This window comes from Budorcas taxicolor, chromosome 25 (genome assembly GCF_023091745.1).
Source record: "Budorcas taxicolor isolate Tak-1 chromosome 25, Takin1.1, whole genome shotgun sequence".
Classification (NCBI taxonomy): Eukaryota; Metazoa; Chordata; class Mammalia; order Artiodactyla; family Bovidae; genus Budorcas; species Budorcas taxicolor.
The window spans coordinates 6,530,335-6,552,566 of record NC_068934.1 but is presented as its reverse complement, the minus strand read 5'-3'; the positions used below and the strand labels follow the sequence as shown (position 1 = coordinate 6,552,566).

The window sequence follows — 22,232 nt, the reverse complement described above, 5'->3', positions numbered from 1 at the left end:
TTGCGTTGTTGTATGGCAGAAACCAAAACAACACTGTAAAATTAAAAAAAAATATATTAAGGTTAAAAAAATGCATTAAACCAAATTTGCTTTCTCAAATTTGGTGATTGTATACAATGAGGAAAATAACAAACTTTCATTTTTCTTCTCTTTTCTTCCTCTTCACTTCCCAGTTGCATCCCTACCTTTGCTTTTATTCCATTTCATTATTTGTTTTTCCTATTATAAGCATTTATGAAATTTCTAAAGCCTGTCCCGTAACATAAACATATAATGTAGAAGTTTTATTTTGGAGGTTTTCCTGAATGGGGTTAGCTGCCAAAAGCTTATTAACTTTTTTGAAAGTTATATCATTAATTCAATTTTGTTTTTATCTAAGTTATATCTGTACATAAATATTCACACAGTTCTTCAAAGGGCCTTGCTTCTTCCCTATTTCCCTCTTCCCTGAGGGAATCTCTGTTCAGCCCTGAGCTGATTCTTTTGATATTTGCTTCTGTTTCTTTAAATGATGTGCTTGTATTGCTTGTGTTTCAGATTCAAGCATTTTCTTTTGACCTTATGACAGGTCAGCTCTATTCTCACCCCTCTGCCCCAACTACAGATGCTCTCTTACTGGGTCCCAATCTCCCAGATCAATTAATGTGACTGACCGTTCATAGCCAAGCTAGGTAAACTGCGAACTTTACTGCCCTGCATGGCACAGACATGTTCCCCTTCCCACAGATAACAAATATGATTAATATTTTATAGATTCTACCAGAAATGTTTTCAACACATATTATGCATTATTTTTTCTTTATTTATGTAGGGACAGTGTGCCATATAGATTGAACTATATATATATATATATATATATATATTGCCTTTTTATGTTGCAAAAGTTAAGTAAAAATTTGTAAACCAAAATTATTTTAGTTATACTCAGAATACATAGTTTGAGGCTATGTTAGTGAATGTTGGATAGTGAACATTGCTCACTGGTGTATTGTCTGTCTTTGATGAAGTCACCCAAAAAAGTCATTTCCTTGACCATAAGAAACTTTTCCCAGTTGTTGGAATAACTCATAAACTTGATGTGAAGTCCACCTGCTCAGTGATGCTGTAAAATTGAAGGTTACCATAAAGGCTAATCAAGTGAGACTAGCTTGAATGCTTCCTTGACTGAAAGACTTGGTGATGTGATGACTTTGACTTTGTCTCAAGGTGGATTTTTACTGCGCTTTAGCATAGTTTTTCTTAGAATTTTCCCCAGTGATTCAGTTCAGTTTGTTCTCTATGTGGACCAGAGAAGAATTACAGGAAAAATGGAAGATGTGGGACTTTTTGAAGAGTAGTAGTTGGTTTGGTTTCATTTTAGATTCTGTTAGCATCTGAAGGAGGTAACTGGTGCCTTAGTATAGTATCAGCTCAGATTCACTCTCCCTCTCCCAGCACCTTTAAATTACTGCACTGGCCAGGACCTATAGTTTAATATTGAAAGGAAGTGAAGAAAGCAGGTGTCCTTGCCTTGAATGTCTTTAATGTTTCACCTTAATTTTGATATTTGTCAGGTTACCTTAATTCAAGGCTTTCCAGGTGGCACTAGTGGTAAAGAACCCACTTTCCAATGCAGGACACATAAGAGACGTGGGTTCGATCCCTAGGTCGGGAAGATACAATGGAGGAGGGCTTGGGAACCCACTCCAGTATGCTCTTCTGTCCACGGGATCACAGAGATTGGAGACAACTGAATCGACTTAGCACAGCATGCACTAAATCACTTTTCAAGTTCACTAAGACTTTTTTTTGCCATGAATTTATATTGAATTTTATCAGAAATTTTTTCTGGATAACTTTTGAGATGAACATATAAGTTTTCTTTTTCATAATGATAATTATAATAAATGATGTGATAGATTGGTTTACATTTTGAAATGTATAATATTAGTCTGTAGTAGAGTTTTCAACTCATATCTGTATACATTTATTGCTAACATGTTTGGCCTGTATTTCTGCAATTTGCTTATTCAGTTATAATTTCTGAATTATACTTGCCGTATAAAATGAGTTTTTAATCTCTGAAATAGGTTGTGTTGTATTTAAAAAATCTCTTAGTATTTCTGATCAAAGGAAAACCACTTGGTTTTGATACTTTGATTTATGGAAGATTTTAAGCTACTGATTCAATTTCTTTTTAGTTATGAGAGTGCTTAGATTTGTTTAAATGCACTGTTATGTCAGTTTTAATTTTTTTAAATGCATTTTTCCATTTCATCTAAGTTTTCTATTATTGGCATAGTTCTTCCTAGTATTTTCTTACTATCTTTTTTGCAAGATCTATAGATATGCCTGTTTTTCTACTCTTAATATTATTTATTTGTATTACATTGTTTTCTTAACTTCCCCCTTTACCTTCCTAGTCTCTATTTTGCTGTTCTTTGTAAATTTTCAATTGAATGCTTAATTTATTGATGTTGGGCTTTTCTTCTTTTCTAATATAAGTATTTAAAACCATACATTTCCTCCTAAGAACTCCTTCAACTAGATCTCACAGAATCTGATTTTCTAGATTAACTACATTGTGATCAAATAATTGTAATTTGTATGACTCTAATCCTTTGCAGTCATTTCTTTACAGTCTATTATGTCATCAATTGTTATAAATGTTCTCTTGTTATTTGAAAAAAATATTTTCAGTTTTGAATTTAATAATTTCATATTTGCTTATTAGTTAAAATTTGTTAATTGTTTGGCTAAAATATCCTTTATCCTTGATGTGCTCTCATTTTGTCTATTTTTATTAATTCCTAGGAAAGGAATATTAGATTTTCTCACCATAATGGTGGATTATTTTTATTTCCGTTTTGAATTCTGTCAATTACTGTAGTTTGGAGCTCTTCCATTAGACATAAACAGTATTTGTTTAGTGTTTCTTTTTCTACATTGTTACTTTCAGACTTACTGTGATCATATGTTTAAGTAGCTTCTTGTAAAATGGTACACAGTTGAATTTATCTAGTCTGACATACTAAGCTTTTTTAAAAAATAAAAAAAAATTGTTATTACTGACTTACAGTAATAATACTTATATGATTTTTACTTTTACTTTTTCCCCCCTAATGTTGCTTTCTCTCTCTCTCTCTCTTTTTTTTTTCTTTTCTTCTTTTTTGGGGGTGGGGCAATGGTTAATTTTATTAATTATATTTCTTTTAGTAGTTTGGAAAGTAAAATAATATTGATTCCCACTTAACAGTGTCAGTGATACACTTGAAAAATTATGTTTGGTTAGAATTGAATTTAACCTTTAATTTGTTTATAAGTAATTAGCTTAGCATTTTTATAAGTGACTAATAACACTGCTGCTGCTGCTGCTGCTAAGTCGCTTCAGTCGTGTCTGACTCTGTGCGACCCCATAGACAACAGCTCACCAGGCTCCCCGGTCCCTGGGATTCTCCAGGCAAGAACACTGGAGCGGGCTGCCCTTTCCTTCTCCAATGCATGAAAGTAAAAAGTGAAAGTGAAGTTTCTCAGTCGTGTCCAGCTCTTAGTGACCCCATGGACGGCAGCCTTCCAGGCTCCCCCATCCATAGGATTTTCCAGGCAAGAGTACTGGATGGGCTGCCATCGCCTTCTCCAGCTAATAACACTACGTGATGTTACTTTTTTATTTGGAAAGTGAACTTTTCCTTCTAAATCAGAAGCTGGTGCTTGTAGACCTTCTGAGGGTCTGTAGTTTATTCGCCTCTTGAACTCCTCACACCCTCTAGCACAGGGCTGGCTCTTTGATTTGCATCTTTAAAATGAAAAGTCTTGATTAACCCTCTGCTGGCGAAAGAGATGATACATATTTCTTTGCTTGACTGTAGCAATTAAGCTTTACCTGACTTGCTTCTGATTGTTATGTTTTGCTTCTCCAGATTTTCAACACATCGTTATTTGAACCACCTCCTCCAGGATATGAAAATGTCTCAGACGTTGTGCCACCCTTTAGTGCCTTTTCTCCACAAGGAATGCCAGAGGTAAAAATGCATGTGATAAAAATAACAAACAGAACTTCCTTGTACATGCAGGCAATAATTAAAAGGGTATTGTAGAGGGTTTTGATGCAATCCAAATTTATCTTTTTCTAATTTGAAGAAATAGAATGTCTTAGTAATAAGAAGGAATATACATTTTGTGTTCATAGTGTTTTTTTGGATAAAATTTACCGCACTGAGATGGGGATATCCAAAGGGAACATTTGTTTGACAAATGCATACACCTGTGTAATTAAAGCACCATCTACACATAGAATGTTACTGTCACTTCAGAATGTACTTCTAAGCCCCTTCTCAGTCAGCCCCACATACTCCCAAGGCAGTCATTCTCATTCTCCAGTTTTTATTTTGGCCACTTTTGATTAATTTGGCCTATACTAGAAATTCATATAAATGGAATTGATAGCATTTGTAAGTATAGGACCTGTGAAAATTCACATGTTTTGCACTTATCCATAGATTTTCTTTTTTTATTGCCAATTATTTTCCACCATATGAAAATACTACGTATTTTGCTACCGTTGTAAGACTTGGATTAATTTTATAAAGAACCTGAATGAGAATTTGAAATTGTTGCCATTTTCAAATGAAGAATACAGATATCCTTTTTAGAAAATTTGTATGGTTTACGTAATAAGGCAGTGTGCATATTTATTATCTGAGTTTTCACAGTAAATCCCCAGATTCTTGGATAGTGCTTTGTTTTTTTTTATAAGAAAGCTAAACTTGAAAGAGTTGAATATAATTTATTAATGTCTTTTAAAATGTTACCTCTCTTGCTATAGTATTTGACATCAGGTAGATTGAGTTTTGGAGAAGGCGATGACAAACCACTCCAGTACTCTTGTCTGGAAAATCCCGTGGACAGAGGAGCCTGGTAGCTGCAGTCCATGGGGTCGCGAAGAGTTGGACACGACTGAGCGACTTCACCTTCACTTGTTACTTTCATGCATTGGAGAAGGAAAGGCAACCCATTCCAGCGTTCTTGCCTGGAGAATCCCAGGGACGGGGGAGCCTGGTGGGCTGTTGTCTATGGGGTCGCACAGAGTTGGACATGACTGAAGCGACTTAGCAGCAGCAGCAGGTTCAGTTTTGGACATATAGAGTTTGAGGTACCTAGGATATTCCAAGAAGTTGGAATATTGAGGTAAGTATCACTCAATAGAGAGATAGACACTTGGCTATTATCAGAAACATCCCTAGTAAAAAATTTACATTTAGAACTGAGTTGATATTTAAAGCTCCAAGGAAATAGCAGCCCACTCCAGTGTTCTTACATGGAAAATCTCATGGATAGAGGAGCCTGCCAGGCTACAGTCAAAGGGGTTGCGGAGTCAGACACTACCGAATGACTAAAACACTTCACCAGTCAGTTAATGTTTATTGTAAAAACATAGGCAATAAACCTATGTTTTTAATTAATTATTAAACCTATGATTTAATATTAGGCAATGCTATATTTTTTAATATGTAAAGTTTAAAAACATACTCTTTTTTATTATTTTCTAATGCATTTGATTAACATATTTAAAAACTCTTACAGGTTTAGAATATTTTCTATAGTTGTATGAAATTTGTTTCAAATGAATAGTTAACATCATAGTTAATGGCACAATATTAGAAAAATTCTCCCCCAAATTTGCACATAAATAGGTTCCTTACAGTCATTGTAGTTACTTCATAATTGATATAACATAGAAATAAAGGATATAGAAACTAGGAATGAAGAGATAATATATTTTAGATCTCAGGTGTCTAGAATTACACAGACTTTATCTTCTGGGTAAGGCACATTACCATCATGGGTCCATGTAAGATTCCTAATTTAATTTCTTTCCTTTCATCTTTTATCCTTATTTTCAATCCCATTCCTTTTCTCCACATCCCCTACAGCCTGCCACCATCTGTAATGTATTTATACTTTTAGGAATGTATGTATTCTTATAAAAACATGGGCTTATTAGTGATTGGTATATTTTGAATATATGCAAATAATATTATACCTTTGTCTTGGTCCATGATTATTTTCAATTAGCTATTTTTAAAAAATCTATTTTATGTCAGAGTGGTTCATTACTTTTTACTGTTGCATAGTACCCCATTTTATGTGCACACCACATGTAGCTTATCCATTCTCTTAGTGGCAAACATGTGGTTTGCCTCTAAATCTGAATTACCACAGTGTTGGAGAGCATGCGTTCATACATGTCCCTGTATGGGCTTGCAAGGGTTTCTCTGTGTACAGTAAACCAGTAGTGGGATTGCCAGTTTGTAAGGAATACTACATTTCACAAAGTTCAGACTGCAGCAGTTTATTGCTCCTTGCAGCACTATATATGAGTGTTCCTTTTACCTCACATTTTCATCAACAATTGAGGTTATATAACTTTCTAAATTTTGCCTATCTAATTGTGTTGTGTTGTTAATTTGGGGTTCTCAAGGCAAGAATACTGAAGTGGTTTGCTATTTCCTTCTCCAGTGGCCCAGGTTTTGTCAGAACTCTCTACCATGACTCATTCATCTTGGGTGGCCCTACATGTCATGGCTCGTAGTTTCATTGAGTTAGGTAAGGCTATTATCCATGTGATTAGCTTGGTTAGTTTTCTGTGATTCTATGAACAAAGCTAGTGGAGGTGATGGAATTCCAGTTGAGCTATTTCAAATCCTAAAAGATGATGCTGTTAAAGTGCTGCACTCAAGTGCCAGCAGATTTGGAAAACTCAGAAGTGGCCACAGGACTGGAAAAGGTCAGTTTTCATTCCAATCACAAAGAAAGACAATGCCAAAGAATGTTCAGACTACTGCACAATTGTACTCATCTCACACACTTGCAAAGTAATGCTCAAAATTCTCCAAGCCAGGCATCAACAGTACGTGAACTGAGAACTTCCAGATGTTCAAAATGGGTTTAGAAAAGGCAGAGGAACCAGAGATCAAGTTGTCAATATCTGTTGGGTCATAGAAAAAGCAAGAGAGTTCCAGAAAAACATCTATTTCTGTTTCATTGACTACATCAAAACCTTTGACTGTGTGGATCACAAAACACTGTGGAAAATTCTGAAAGACATGGAAATGCCAGACCACCTTACTTGCCTCCTGAGAAATCTGTATGCAGGTCAAGAAGCAACACTTAGAACCGGACATGGAACAACAGACTGGTTCCAAATCGGGAAAGGAGTTATGTCAAGGCTCTATATTGTCACCCTGCTTATTTAGCTTCTATGTAGAGTACATCATACAAAATGCTAGGCTGGATTAAGCACAAGCTGGAATCAAGATTGCTGGGAGAAACATCAATAACTTCAAATATGCAGATGATACCACCCTTATGGCAGAAAGTGAAGAGAAACTACAGAGCCTCTTCATGAAGGTGAAAGAGGAGAGTGAAAAGCTGGCTTCAAACTCAGCTTTCGAAAAACGAAGATCATGGTATTTGTCCCAGTCACTTCATGGCAAATAGATGGGGGAAACAATGGAAACACTGACAGGCTTTATTTTCTTGGGCTCCAAAATCACTGCAAATGGTGACTGTAGCTATGAAATTAAAAGATGCTTGCTCTTTGAAATAAAAGCTATGACAAACCTAGACAGCATGTTAAAAAGCAGAGATGTCACTTTGCCGACAGAGGTCCATATAGTCAAAGCTATGGTTTTTCCAGTAGTTATGTATGGATGTGAGAGTTGGCCCATAAAGAAAGCAGAGCACCAAAGAATTGATGCTTTCAAACTGTGATGCTAGAGAAGATGACTCTTGAGGGTCCTTGGACACTAAGGAGATCAAAACAGTTAATCCTAAAGGAAGTCAACCCTGAATATTAATTGGAAGGACTGATGCTGACGCTGAAACGCCAATACTTTGGCCACCTGATGTGAAGAACTGACTCACTGGAAAAAACTCTGATGCTGGGAAAGACTGAAGGCAGGAGGAGAAGGGTACAACAGAGGATGAGATGGTTGGATGGCATCACTGACTTGGTGGACATGAGTTTGAGCAAGCTCCAGCAGTTGGTGATGGAAAGGGAAGCCTGGTGTGCTGCAGTCCTTTGGGTCACAAAATGTTGAGTATGACTGAGCAACTTAACTGAACTGAATTGTGTTATTGTTTTAATTAATTTTGATTCACATTTTTGATTAAAAATGAGATCATACATATCTAAGCACACTTATTTGTTAGCTATTCTGTTTTTGTGTTTTTTTTTTTTTAATGCTGTGAAATGATTACCAGCCATCTTTTCCTGTTGAATTTCTGGCCATTTTCTTTCTAACTTCAGTGGTTTTTAAAATATTTTAGTTACTCATACCATATTGGTTTAAATATTGCAAACAGCTTCTAATTTTATTCGTATTTGTTCATGTTGTCTATAATGCTTTTTACTGAAAAGAATTCTTTTATTGTGACATTGTCCAGTGTTCTCTTTACATTTTCACAATTTGGGTCTTTCTTAATTTCCTCATTCTTTATTTATAGTGATACAGTCAGAATATCCCCAAAATACTAATAACTCTTTATTTAAAAATAGCCTTGATATTACCAATTAAATATAAGGAAAATGATATATAATAGCAGAAAATATAACAAATATGTATTAAAATAGCCCTCAAATATAAAATGAATTGTAAAAATCATTAAATGAGTGTGATCTGGTTGAAGAACAGTGAAATTTTTTGAGCAGTGACAATATTTCGTATAAAGAAGATCATATTTCTGGCTGGGAAGACAGAGTTTTATAAGATAAGTGCTCATTAGTTTGTGGGTTTACTCTATAATCAATGAAAATTCCCCGATTAGTTTTTGTACATTGTTTTTTGTTTCTTGTTGTTTTTTCATTTGTTTTCTTCTAGTTTTCAGTTCAGTTCAGTCTCTCAGTCATGTCTGACTCTTTGCGACCCCATGAATCGCAGCAGGCCAGGCCTCCCGGTCCCTCACCAACTCCCGGAGTTCACTCAAACTCACCTCCATCAAGTCGGTGATGCCATCCAGCCATCTCATCCTCTGTTGTCCCCTTCTCCTCCTGCCCCCAATCCCTCCCAGCATCAGAGTCTTTCCCAATGAGTCAACTCTTCGCATGAGGTGGCCTAAGTACTAGAGTTTCAGCTTTAGCATCATTCCTTCCAAAGAAATCCCAGGGCTAATCTCCTTCAGAATGGACTGGTTGGCTCTCCTTGCAGTCCAAGGGACTCTAGTTTTACTGAGATATAATTGGTATCTCAATAAGATAGAAGTTTGGGGCTTCCCCTATGGCTCAGTAGTGAAGAATTTGCCTGCAATGCAGAAGACATGGGCTCGATCCCTGTATCAGGAAGATCCCCTGCAGAAGGAAGTGGCAACCCACTCTTGTATTCTTGCCTGGAGAATCCCATGGACAGAGGAGCTTGGCGGGCTAGAGTCCATGGGGTGACAAGAGTCAGATACTACTCAGCAACTAAACAAGCTAAACGAGCTTAAGATACACAACATAATGAGTTGACTTTACATACATCATGACAAAATTATGACAATAAATTTAGTGATAAAGATACAAAGAAATAGAAAAAAATTTTTTTCTTGTGATTAAAACTCTTAGGATTTACTCTCGACAACTTTCACATATTAGTTACAGCAGAATTAATTTTATTTACCATGTTGTACATTTCAAGTCTAGTACTAACTGGAAGTTTACACCTGTGAACTGCCTTTGTCCAGTACCCTGTACCCCTCACCCTCCATCTCTGGTAACCACAGATCTGATCTCTATGCATTTTTTTTGAAGTACAGTTGACCCATAACACTCTATTAGTTTCAGTTATACAACATGATTCATTATTTTTGTATATTTCAAAATGATCACCACAATGAGTCTAGTTACCATCTATCACTACACAAAGATGATATATTAATAGTTACTGATTATATTCTCCAGACAGTACATTTCATACCTGTTTCTTTATTTTGTAACTGGAAGTTTATACTTTTCAATCTCCCTCACGTATTTCTCTCATCCTTTCACTCCCTCCCCTTTGGCAACTACCAGCTTAGTTGGTAGTTATGACTGTTACTGTTTTGCTTTGTTTATTCATGTGTTTTTTAGATTCCACATATAAGTCAAGTTATCAGGTATTTGTCTTTCTTATTCTGACTTATTTCACTCAGCTGAATACCCTCTAGGTCCATCCGTGTTGATGCAAATGACAAGGTTTCATTCTTCTTATGTCTGAGTAATACTACATTGTAGATTACATTTACCACGTCTTCTTTATCTGTCTTCCTTAATGGGAGTTTAAGTTGCTTCCATTTCTTGACTATTGTAAATGATGATGCAGTGAACATAGGGTTGCATGTGTCTTTTTGAATTGGTGTTTTTGTTTTGATAAATACCCCAGGATTGGATATTCCCCAAGAGTGGAATTCCTGCATTGTACGGCAGTTCTAGTTTTAATTTTGGAGGGGCCCACCATGCTGTTTTCCATAGCGACTGCCCATGCCAGTGTGTGTGTGTCCTCAGTTGTGTCTGACTCTTGGCGGCCCTATGAACTGTAACCCGCCAAGCTTCTTTGTCTATGGGATTTTCCAGGCAAGAATACTGGAGTGGGTTGCCATTTCCTCCTCCGAGGGATCTTCCTGACCCAGGGATCTTTTCTTGCATTTCCTGCATTGCCAGGCAGATTCTTTACCATGGAGCCACCTGGGAAGCCTACCAACTGTGCCAGAGTGTTCCCTTTTCTCTGCATCCTCACCATCACGTTATTTGTTGTCATTTTGGTGATAGCCATTCTGATAGGTGTAAGGTGATATCTCACTGTGTTTTTTCTTTTTTTGGTTGTGCCTCACAACATGTGGGATCTTAGTTCCCCCCTGACCAGGGACCACACCTGTGTCCCTTCAGTGGAACCACAGAGTGTTAACCACTAGACTGCTTGGAAAGTAAGTCCCTCATTGTGGTTTTAGTTTTCATTTCCCTGATGGTTAATGATGTTGAACATCTTTTCATGTGCCTGTTGGCGATCTGTATGTCTTCTTTGGAAAAATGACTATTCCGTTTTCTGTCCATTTTTTCAGTCGGGTTGTTTGTTTATATTCTTTGTATATTTTGGATATTAGCCTCTCATCAGATGTATCATTTGCAAATACATTTTCCCATTCAGTAGACAGCCTTTTAGTTGTATTAAGAGTTAGTTCCCTTTGTTGTGCAAAACTTTTTTAGCTTGAGGTCATCCCATTTGTTTACTTTTGCTGTTGTTTCCCTTGCCTGATGAGACCTATCCAAAAAAAAAATATATTGCTAAGACAGATGTCAAAGAGTGGTCTGCCTATGTTTTCTTCTAGATGTTTTATTGTTTCAGGTCTTACATATAACTCTTTAATCCGTTTTGAATTTTTTTCTTCAATGGTGTGAGAAAGTGGTCCAGTTTGATTCTTTGAAATGCAACTGTCCAGTTATGACAGAATTATTTTACTCATAAGAAAATTATATTATAGAGATGATTAACTCATTTCTTTCAAGTAGATTTAAACTCTTCTACGTTAGTGGGAGGCTGGAAGATACATGTGATTCTCCAAGGGAATCTCCAAGAACTTGTGTATGTTCAAATACTGTTGGTTTGCTGGCTGGTGTGTTTCATTGGATTACCTATAACCCAGGTAGTGGAGTGGTTTGTTTTTTAATTAGGTATGTCTGTATGTGTTCTCAGGATATTTCACTGTGAGCATCTATGGATCTCAGGTAGCTCAGCTGGTAAAGAATCTGCCTGCAGTGCAGGAGACCCTGGTTCGATTCCTGGGTGAGAAGTTCCCTGGAGAAGGGAAAGGCTGCCCACTCCAGTATTCTTGCCTGGAGAATCCCTAAGGACAGAGGATCCTGCTCTTAACTGAGCGACTAAGCACAGGCAGTCTGTGGATCTACGTCTGAATCCTCTGAAAGTGAAAGTGGCTCAGTCGTGTCCGACTCTTTGCGACCCCATGGACTATACAGTCCATGGAATTCTCCAGGCCAGAATATTGGAGAGGGTAGCCTTTCCCTTCTCCATGGGATCTTCCCAACCCAGGGATCGAACCCAGGTCTCCCACATTGCAAGTGGATTCTTTACCAGCTGAGCCACAAGGGAAGCTCAAGAATATGGGAGTGGGTAGCCTATCCCTTCTCCAGAGGATTTTCCCAAACCAGGAATTGAACTGGGGTCTCCTGTTGCAGGCATGTTCTTTACCAACTGAGCTATCAGAGAAGTTTTGCTTTAGGTTATTTGAAACTAGCAATTCAACAGTGTCTGTAATTATAGTTTAATTCAGTGGTTCTTGAACTTAGCTTGTATCACAATAATCTAGAGGGCTTATAAAACACAGATTCTGATTCACACCCCCTAAATTTCACTAGATCTTAGGTGAAGCCTGAGGGTTTGTTTCTGGTAAGGTCCTAGATGGTATTGACTCTGGGTTCAGGAACCATGCTTTGAGAACCATTGGTCTTATGTCCCAATTCTATCTCTATTAACAAGAGCAGGAAGATGGGAGCTTGAAAGAAATGGAAAATTCTAACAGTGCAACATTGTTAATTATTTCCAGTTATAGAACAATTGTGCAGTGTAAATTTTACAAGAAGGTCATTGTCTGAAAACAAAGATTTTTTCTAACTAGCAATGACAGCTTGCATTTGTGAAGTGCCAAGAGGACTTGTCTGCCCACACTTGTTTTCATTTTCAAAGTTTTCTGTCATTTTCAAACTAATTTCTTCTCCTGTCCCTTCTGCATCCTAATTTGTCTTATGAGATGTGCAGATTAAAAGGTAGCTACAATTTACAGGCATTTAAAGAAGTAGTCAGTTTTCCCAAAGTTGGTGATATTAAATATGAATAAATTTCAAGTAGAACATTTATGCTAAACAGAATTCACTGGAACGAAATTGGTTAATGGCTGTGTATTCACAGGTGGCGTAAAAGTGTGCTCTAGAGAAGGATAATGATTATAAACCAGACATACAGTGCTATCATCAATACTTTGTTAGTCTTGCATCAATTTTGGGAAGAAAAATAATAGCTAAAAGTAATCCTTTTCCTGAAGCAAAGATTCAAATGTCACTTTCTCAATAAGCTTTCTTCTTTTTTTTTTTTTTTTTTGAAATTGCATGCAACTGAGTACAAGGTCCGTTTGCTTACTATATTTAAACTTAATTTTTTTTCTCTATAGAAGTCATCACCTTTTAATATTGTATACAATTTGCTTATTACTTTTATGATTTATTGTCTCTGACTTCCACATGAACGTAAGTTTCTTCAAAGACAGGGATTCTCTGTATCTGCAGTTCCTAGAATGATATGTCTTCAACGTATTTGTGGAAGGAATCCGAGAGTCAGCTTGGAAACAACCTTATTGCAATACATTATAAATTTGCAGTGCACATGTTATGAGACATAGTCAAAGAGGAAAACAATAACCAAAATAAAATGATGGAATACTAGAAATAGTGTGAGACAGGGATAGGATATTAGAAATAGTGTAGGATGGGGACTTCAAACACAAGGGTATGTAAAGATTTTCCAAAGGCAGATATAGGATCATCTAAAATAAAACAGTTGCATTATTTGTTTCTCAGTGGACTCTTCATGGAATTGAGAACTAGCCTGTGGTAAGGCTCTGCTGGTCCCCTGTTCCCACCTCCCTGATTTACAATTATTTATTTCTTATTTTATGAATGAGAGATATCACTCATCCATCCTGAAACATCTCTGAGTTGTAGAAAAAAAAATCTCTAGGCCTCCAAACAAAGAGATGCTAGTAAAAGATTCTAATAGCTAGGTGACATAAATTTGTCAAGTTAAATGGTTTATAGTTGAACAAAATTAAAGATGAGTCTAATTGAGTTTCCAGCTAATACCATTAGAATTAACTTGGATAACAGATCAGTGTGAGATTTAGGGGTTTTAACTTGGAAAGAGTTAAAATAATTCAGGGAAAATTCCATAACAACATTTTTTTCATTCATATCCTAAAATTTCTCAAAACATGTCTAAAAATGAGAAATGTGAATAGAACTACTGATAGTCCTGACTTATTCTGGAAATAATTTATTCATCCATAGATCCATGACCAAATGTTTTAACATCCCATGGCACTGAAAGTTGTATTTCAAGCAAAATTTTATGCTTAGGCATTGTTTATGAAAGTTTGTAATGATGCTTAGACTCACTTTGATACTGCTAATAATTATAATAGTAAGTTACTTGAAGAATTTTCCTAACATGTACAGCTTACCATAGGAAATAAATATTTTTAAACACTACACACATGCATTCTTAATCAAGGCAGGTTTGGCAGTGATTAAGATTTACAAGCATTATCCAGATTTCTAGGCAGCAGAAACTGAAATGGAATTTGCCATGCTAGATGTTAATTAAGGAGTGTTCTCTTGGGATCAATATCTGTGGCAGGGAGGGGAAGGAAGCTGGAACAGACAGAGGGAGAAATTGCATGTCAATGACAGTTCAAGGACAGCCTCAACTGACCCAGTGGGCTGCTCTGGAGTCAGAATAGCCCTTCAGAATGCCCTGGACTGGACAGAGATGCCCAGATCTTTCTGTTTCCACATAGATCAGTCATTGAGCATGTCTGGAAGGGCATGACCTCGAGCAGAGTGGCTGTGTGTAGCTGGTCTTGAGCAAGGGCTGACTTTGAAGATGGCCTGCAGAGAGCCTTCTTCTCTGGAGCAAGGACATCTTCAATGAAGAGGAATCTAGGCAGGACACCCTGCTGTCACCTTAGTATATATAGTAAGATGCTTTAGGCAAGGGGGAAAATACGAGTTCAAGGAGAAAACTTGATGATAAAATTCAGACTTAAGAGTGTGGCTTTACAATGTTGTTGAATGATGTTGAATAATAAATCATTATATTATTTAAATTATTTTGGATATAAATAAAAGAGGGAAAATTGCTTCTGAAAATGTTAATATTTATAATGTTCTGGAAATTGCATTCTTTATGGCAACTTAAAGATATGACAAACAATTTCAGATGTGAACCTAAAAATAAAGGAGAGATACATTGTTTTTCAAAATTAATTTTTAAGAAATAGGTAAGCAAAAAAAAAAAGTGCATGAAGAACACTGATCTAATCTAACAGGCCATTTTACAGATGACTTGCTTGTGATCATTATAATGATATGAAGCCAAATTTGTAAAGTAGTGGCGTTACCTGACAATTATTTCTTACCTGGTTGTGTGAAGATGCATTGTGAATATACTTCAAAGACAATAAAGCTCTCTTGAAGGGCTTTTTAACCTTAGGGTACCTGCCCCCCTCCAAATTGCATAGGACAGTGTGTATGTTTATGTGCATTTTCCTGGGGAATGCTTCTCTATAGTTTTATAGTCACTACGGAGGAGACATTAACATAAACAAACAATATTTAATTAATAAGTCTCTACCCAGCTAATTGCCTTCTCAATTCAAGTTCATTTCTCCCTTGAATCTCTTATCAGAGGCTTTTTTGACCCTCTTACGTCGTCTTGCTTCTTTCCTCTTTCAAAAATGCAAAACAGTCTTCATGCTGAGAAACCTCTTTTATGAAATCTTTCTTGTACTAAGTCATCTATGTTCTCAACAGGGTGACCTAGTGTATGTTAACTATGCACAAACTGAAGACTTCTTTAAACTGGAGCGGGACATGAAAATCAATTGCTCTGGGAAGATTCTGATTGCCAGATATGGGAAAATTTTCAGAGGAAATAAGGTAAAAACAACAACAATAACTCTTTGTTTTTCTTTCCAATAAAAAATAAAAAGTTATATTGTATCTTGGGCTTTCCTGGTGGCTGGGACAGGTAAAGAACCTGCCTGCAATGCAGGAGACCTGGGTTCAATCCCAGGCTCAGGAAGATCCCCTGGAGAAGGGAGTGGCTGCTCACTCCAGTGTTCTTGCCTGGGGAATCCCATGGACAGAAGAGCCTGGTGGTCTGCAGCCCATATGGTCGCAGAGAGTCAGACATGACTGAGGGACTAACACTTTCTGTTTTTCATATTGTATCTTACATGGGTAGAACCACATCCTTACAATTTTTTGATGACCATGATTTTCCCATACTCTTTACCATTCCCGCCTAATAGGGAGGGTACATGGGCTAGTTTATAGGCAGGTTTTAAACTGGGTCATTGGAATTTGGCCATTGTAGAAGTTCAAGGAGAACAGCACAGGTTTTTCCATACCTACACATTGTCCCTGTGGTCTGTGAAGTAGCATGCATTGGATTTGTTGTTAGTCTTTAGTATCTTTAAATATTATCTTTGAAAATATTTACTAAATTAAATTTTGGTGTTAATTCTTTGTTAGAGGTAATGGGACAAGCCAGTCTATACACAGCAGTTTTGAAAGTTACCAGCACTTGATCTGGGGCTTCCCAGGTAGTATAGTGATAAAGATTGTGCCTGCCGGTGCAGGAGATGCCAGAGATAGGAGTTTGATTGCTGGGTCGGGAAGATCCCTTGGAGTAGGAAATGCAGCCCACTCCAATATTCTTACCTGAGAAGTCCCATGGACAGAGGCGCCTGGTGGGTACAGACCATGGGGTCACAAGGAATCAGATATGACGGAGTGACTGAGCGCATAGAGCACTTGATTTTTTTTTCCCCTCTTTTGTGGGAAATTAATATAAAAAATATTCTCTTTCAACCATAGAAGAAATGGGAATCTAGTCTGTGAAATCTGCTTGCTTACTGTGCTTCTAGACTAGAGAGGAAGGCAACAGCAGGTACCTGTTACCACTGATATGTACATTTTTAAAAATCTGCTCCAAGGGCTAATCCAGCCCTGGAAACTAGGTCTTAGAGCTTGCATAAGAAAAAGACAAAACCAACTCTCTGTGAGATGTCCTTTGTTGTAAGCATAAGGATTAAAGGTAAGGACTGAAGATAAGTTTTAGCTACTTATTTAAGTGTAATTTCAAATAACCAACCTAAAATAAGAAAGACTGTTTTTCAGGTTAAAAATGCCCAGCTAGCTGGGGCCAGAGGGATCATTTTGTACTCAGATCCTGCTGATTACTTTGCTCCTGGGGTGGAGGCCTATCCGGATGGTTGGAATCTTCCTGGAGGTGGTGTTCAGCGTGGAAATATCTTAAATCTTAATGGTGCAGGGGACCCTCTCACACCTGGCTACCCGGCAAATGGTGAGTGATCAGGCTTCAATCCTCACAGAAACTTTTAACATTTTGAAGTGATTTTATCAAAAGATTTCCTTAGACAAAAGGATAAAGTATGTCATTTTCTTACTGTCTTTGCCTCTAAAAATAATTTAAAGGGTTTTGAAGTCAGAAAATTATTGGTTTGGGTCCCTTATCCCTTATTTGGAACCATTGCATCTGGTAGGTTTTGAAATGCAGACATTTTTAGATATTTAAAAGTAAGATGGTGCATATACCTTACTGCATAACATTCACATAGGCTGGGACAAAATGTGGAAAGCAAGCACGTAAATATTTTACAGTAAAACATATGTATGAATAATCATTTTAAGCAGAGGGTACATAAATAATATAAATAGCCTCCTGTCTGCTCAAGTCAGATCTTGCTGCCAAATTAGTTTATATCAGATCATGTTTTGTTGCCAAGTATTAATAAATGCCCTCTCCCAATTAATGGATTTCACATTTTTAAAAAATTTCTAATTGTAGATAAGGGACAGTAAAACAAATTATATAAATCCATGAAATGGCATATTTTGAATATAGAGTCTGGAAAATGCTTCTTGTGTCATTACTGTGTAAACACAATAGTGATCACTTTCAAGGAGTGTTTCCAAAATTCTAGCTTTTAAATGCATTAATGACCCTATAAACTTTGTTGTATTATTATCTCTACTTGACAGAGGGGGAATGTGAAACCAGACAGAAGTAAACAGTCTGCCTTGTTCATTGCACCATTAAGTGAGGAGTGGGGATTCAAATTCAGATTATCTGGCTCCAGAGTCCATATATTTGTCTTATGCTGAAATGCCCTGCTATATAATAGTAGATCATTAACAAGGGAACTTGGAGCATATTTTTAATGTACTCAGCTATTTGATGACATTTATAAAACTCCATCATCATTTAGTTTGTGTGGTTTAAAATTAGTAAAGGTTTATAACTTGAATAAAGTAGGTTACCAAAGTATTGGTGGTATTTCCATATTTATTTTTCATCTGGGATTCTAATTGTAAACTCCTTTAAAGCTTATGTGTTTGGCTTTGTAAATTTTTGAACATAGTACATTGTCATAGTTTTTTTTAAGCAATACATATTATCCTGTGATAAAATCATGTGTCTATCTGAACTTTACTAACTTAGCCTTTTTATTGCCAAGTTGTAAAAAATGCAACTTCTCCTAAGCTCTGTTTGTTATACAAAGCTAAAATTATGAACATAAAATAAGATTAACTGGAATATTTCTGTTTACTATACTCAGATTTAAAAGATGATATTGTAGAAATGTTATCCCTATGAGGCTTCCATTTGTTGAATTCCCGTTTGTGCCCTATTCTTTCTTATTTTTCTTTTAATTCCACTCTTTATTATGGAATAGTTCTGACACAAAAAATTAGAGATAATGAATACATTTTGTCAATGTTATTTTATCTATTCATTGCCCTCTTTTGATTATTGCTCTAAATTAAAAAAATCCTATGTAATGTATTATTATGTCATTTTGCCATAAAAAGACTAGCTTTTACAATCACCTACATCAAAAGAATTCCAGAAAAACATTTACCTCTGCTTCATTGACTACACTAAAACCTTTGACTATGTGGATCACAACAAACTGGAAAATTATGAAGGAGATGGGAATACCAGACCACCTTACCTTCCTCCTGAGAAACCTGTATACAGGTCAAGAAGCAACATTTGGAAACAGACATGGAATAACAAACTGGTTCCAAATCGGGAAAGGAGTACATCAAGATTGTATGTTGTCACCTTGCTTACTTAACTTATATGCAGAGTACATCATGCAAAATGCCACACTAAATGAAGCACAAGTTGGAATCAAAATTTCTGGGAGAAATATCAATAACCTCAGATACACAGATGACACCACCCTAGTGGCAGAAAGCAAAGAGGAACTAAAAAGTTTTTTGATGAAGGTGAAAGAGGAGAGTGACACAGCTGACTTAAAACTCAACGTTCAAAAAGCTAAGATCATGGCATCTGGTCCCACCCCTTCATGGCAAATAGATGGAAACAGAGGCAGATTTTATTTTCTTGGGCTCCAAAATCACTGCAGATGATGACTGCAGCCATGAAATTAAAAGATGCTTGCTCCTTGGAAGAAAAGCTATGACCAACCTAGACAGCATATTCAAAAGCAGAGATATTACTTTGCCAACTAAGGTCTGTCTAGTCAAAGCTCTGGTTTTTCCACTAGTCATGAATGGATGTGAAAGTTGGATAGTAAAGAAGGCTGAGTGTGGAAGAATTGATGCTTTTGAACTTTAGTGTTGGAGAAGACTCTTGAGAGTCTCTTGGACTGAAAGGAAGTCAAACCAGTCAACCCTACAGGAAATCAACCTTGAATATTCGTTGGAAGGACTGATGCTAGAGCTGAAGCTCCAATATTTTGGCCATATCATGTGAAGAGCCAACTCACTGGAAAAGACTGATGCTGGGAAAGATTAAACGCAGGAGGAGAAGGGGATGACAGAGGACAAGATGATTGGATGGCATCACTGACTCAATGGACATGAGTTTGAGCAAGCTCTGGGAGTTGGTGAAGGACAGGGAAACCTGGCATACTGCAGTCCATGGGGTCGCAAAGAGTTGGACATGACTGAGCAGCTGAACATTAACAATAAATTTCTTGTGATTTGAAATTTTGGAGAAAAAAATGGAAGAATAGCTTTTCTTTTTCTTAAATCTGGAGAAATGACAGGATGTGTGTTTTTATTTTGAGGTACAGTTTACATGTAATAACGTGCAAAGATCTTAAGCATTAATTCACTAAATTAAAAAAGTATGTATCTGTGTCACTCAAGATAAGATAGAGGACATTTCTGTGACTTCAGAAAGTTCTCTGGTGCCCATTTTTGGTCAGTTTTTACCATAGCCCCACCCCTAGAAGCAGCCATTTTCTGATATCTTCTGTCATTCATTAGTTTGGTTTTGAACTTCATATAAATTGATTCAGATTATATCTGTTCTTTTGTGTGTTGACAGAAAATCAAGTAACAGTCAAGCTAAGAAGAAAGAAAAGAGAGTGTTATTTATGCCAAACTGAGGAGTATAACCCAGGGAACAGATTCTCAGAAACTCTGAGACTATTCCACTGGTCGGGAGTTAGAGATGCAATTTTATCCGTTTTTGACAAAAGAATTTGTGCATCATACTGGCAGATTAGATTTGTACATAAAGTTGACCAAAGATATTTTGATCCAGTAATGCACGTATAGAATAAGCCTTTGGTCAATACAACTCCATATATGGTGTGAAAAAGAAATATTAACCTTAAAATGTCAATACTGACATCATAAGAAAGGATCCATTTTTCTCAGAGGTTAATATTATCCTACTTTGAGAAGGTCTGGTTAATGTACTCTGCAGACGCACATTTCACACTTGCAAAGACTGCCACAAACAGAGCATGTTATCCTTTTTCCTTCTTAGTTTAATTGTCTTGTCATAGAAAAATATGTGATTTCTTTCCTCATCATTTGTTTTGCTGTATTCACTCAGTATAACAAGTAGAGATTAGTCATGTCATTGTGTGTGTTGATAGTTCCTTCCCTTTACTTGCTGAATAGAATTCTATTATGGGACTCCTCTATAAATTGCTTATTCATTCTCCTATTTATGAACAGCAGGATGGTTCCCAGTATTGGCTACTGAGATTCAGCCGCTATGAGCAGTTTTGTGCAGGTCTTTCTGTGAACATATGTTTCTATCTTTCTTGGGTAAATACTAAGAATGTAGTTGTTGTGCCATAGGGTATAATTTTCTGTATAACATTAATTTTCAAAGAAGTTGTTTAAAGTGATTGTAAAGAGTATATACACTCTTAGAAGAAACGTATGAGAGTTTTAGTTGCAGCACATTTTTGTTAACATTTGATGCTGTCTTTTTAATTTTAACAGTTTTAGTATATGAAATTTAAAAGTGTGTTTTAGTGTGATTTGGCTCAGCTGGTAAAGAATTCTGCAATGTAGGAGATCTGGGTTTGATTCTTGGGTTGGGAAGATCCCCTGGAGAAGGGAAAGGCTACCCACTCCAGTATCCTAGCCTGGAGAATTCCAGGGACTGTATAGTCCCTGGAGTTGCAAAGAGTCAGACGTGACAGTGACTTTCACGTTAGTGTGATTTACAAAGTATGTTTTGAAAGGGACTCCATTTTTATTAGAAATATGTTCAACTTTTTCAGAATATGCTTATAGACGTGAAATGGCAGAGGCTGTCGGTCTTCCAAACATTCCTGTTCATCCAATTGGATACTATGATGCACAGAAGCTCCTGGAGTAAGTTTGTAAGAAACAAGCAGATGGCTATTTGAGTAATTCTCTTTACCAACATTCTTCAGGTGTCATGCTTTTATCTTCATTATTCCATACCGAAGTTCTCTGTGGTGGTGGAATATATAATTTTATCACCGTTTTATACAACAGTGATTCTAATCTGGGATTTGCTTTAAACACTGATATTAAAGTGAAATACCATCATGAAAGTGAGTCTTTCTAGATCATCAACTTCAGGGATTGTAACAATCATTTGATCCACTGTGCTTTTTTTTTTTAGTTTTTTAAAAAAAATAATTTATTTTAATTGGAGGCCAATTACAATATTGCAAAGGTTTTTGCCATACACTGACATGGATCAGCCACGGGTGTACATGTGTTCCCCATCCTGAAGCCCCCTCCCACCTCTCTCCCCATCCCATCCCTCTGGGTTGTCCCAGTGCACCAGCCCTGAGCACCCTGTATCATGCATCGAACCTGGACTGGCAATCCATTTCACATATGATAATATACATGTTTCAATGCTATTCTCTCAAATCATCTCACCCTCACCTTCTCCCACAGAGTCCAAAAGTCTGTTCTTTATATCTGTGTCTCTTTTGCTGTCTGGCATATAGGGTCATTGTTACCATACTTCTAAATTCCAGATATATGCATTAATATACTGTATTGGTGGTTTTCTTTCTGACTTACTTCAATCTATATAATAGGCTCTAGTTTCATCCACTCATTAGTATTGACTCAAATGCATTCTTTTTAATAGCTGAGTAAT

General features: G+C 36.6%; 1 protein-coding gene across 1 annotated transcript in view; it reads left to right on the top strand.

The window, feature by feature from the left end:
- The window catches only part of LOC128068851 (Putative N-acetylated-alpha-linked acidic dipeptidase), a 68,550-nt gene that overhangs the window by 10,322 nt on the left and 35,996 nt on the right, over nt 1-22,232 (top strand). The window contains exons 4-7 of the mRNA XM_052662087.1: nt 3,900-4,001; nt 15,593-15,718; nt 16,964-17,150; nt 21,370-21,463. Of these exons, the coding sequence (XP_052518047.1) occupies nt 3,900-4,001; nt 15,593-15,718; nt 16,964-17,150; nt 21,370-21,463 (509 nt within the window). The remainder of the gene's footprint in view (nt 1-3,899; nt 4,002-15,592; nt 15,719-16,963; nt 17,151-21,369; nt 21,464-22,232) is intronic.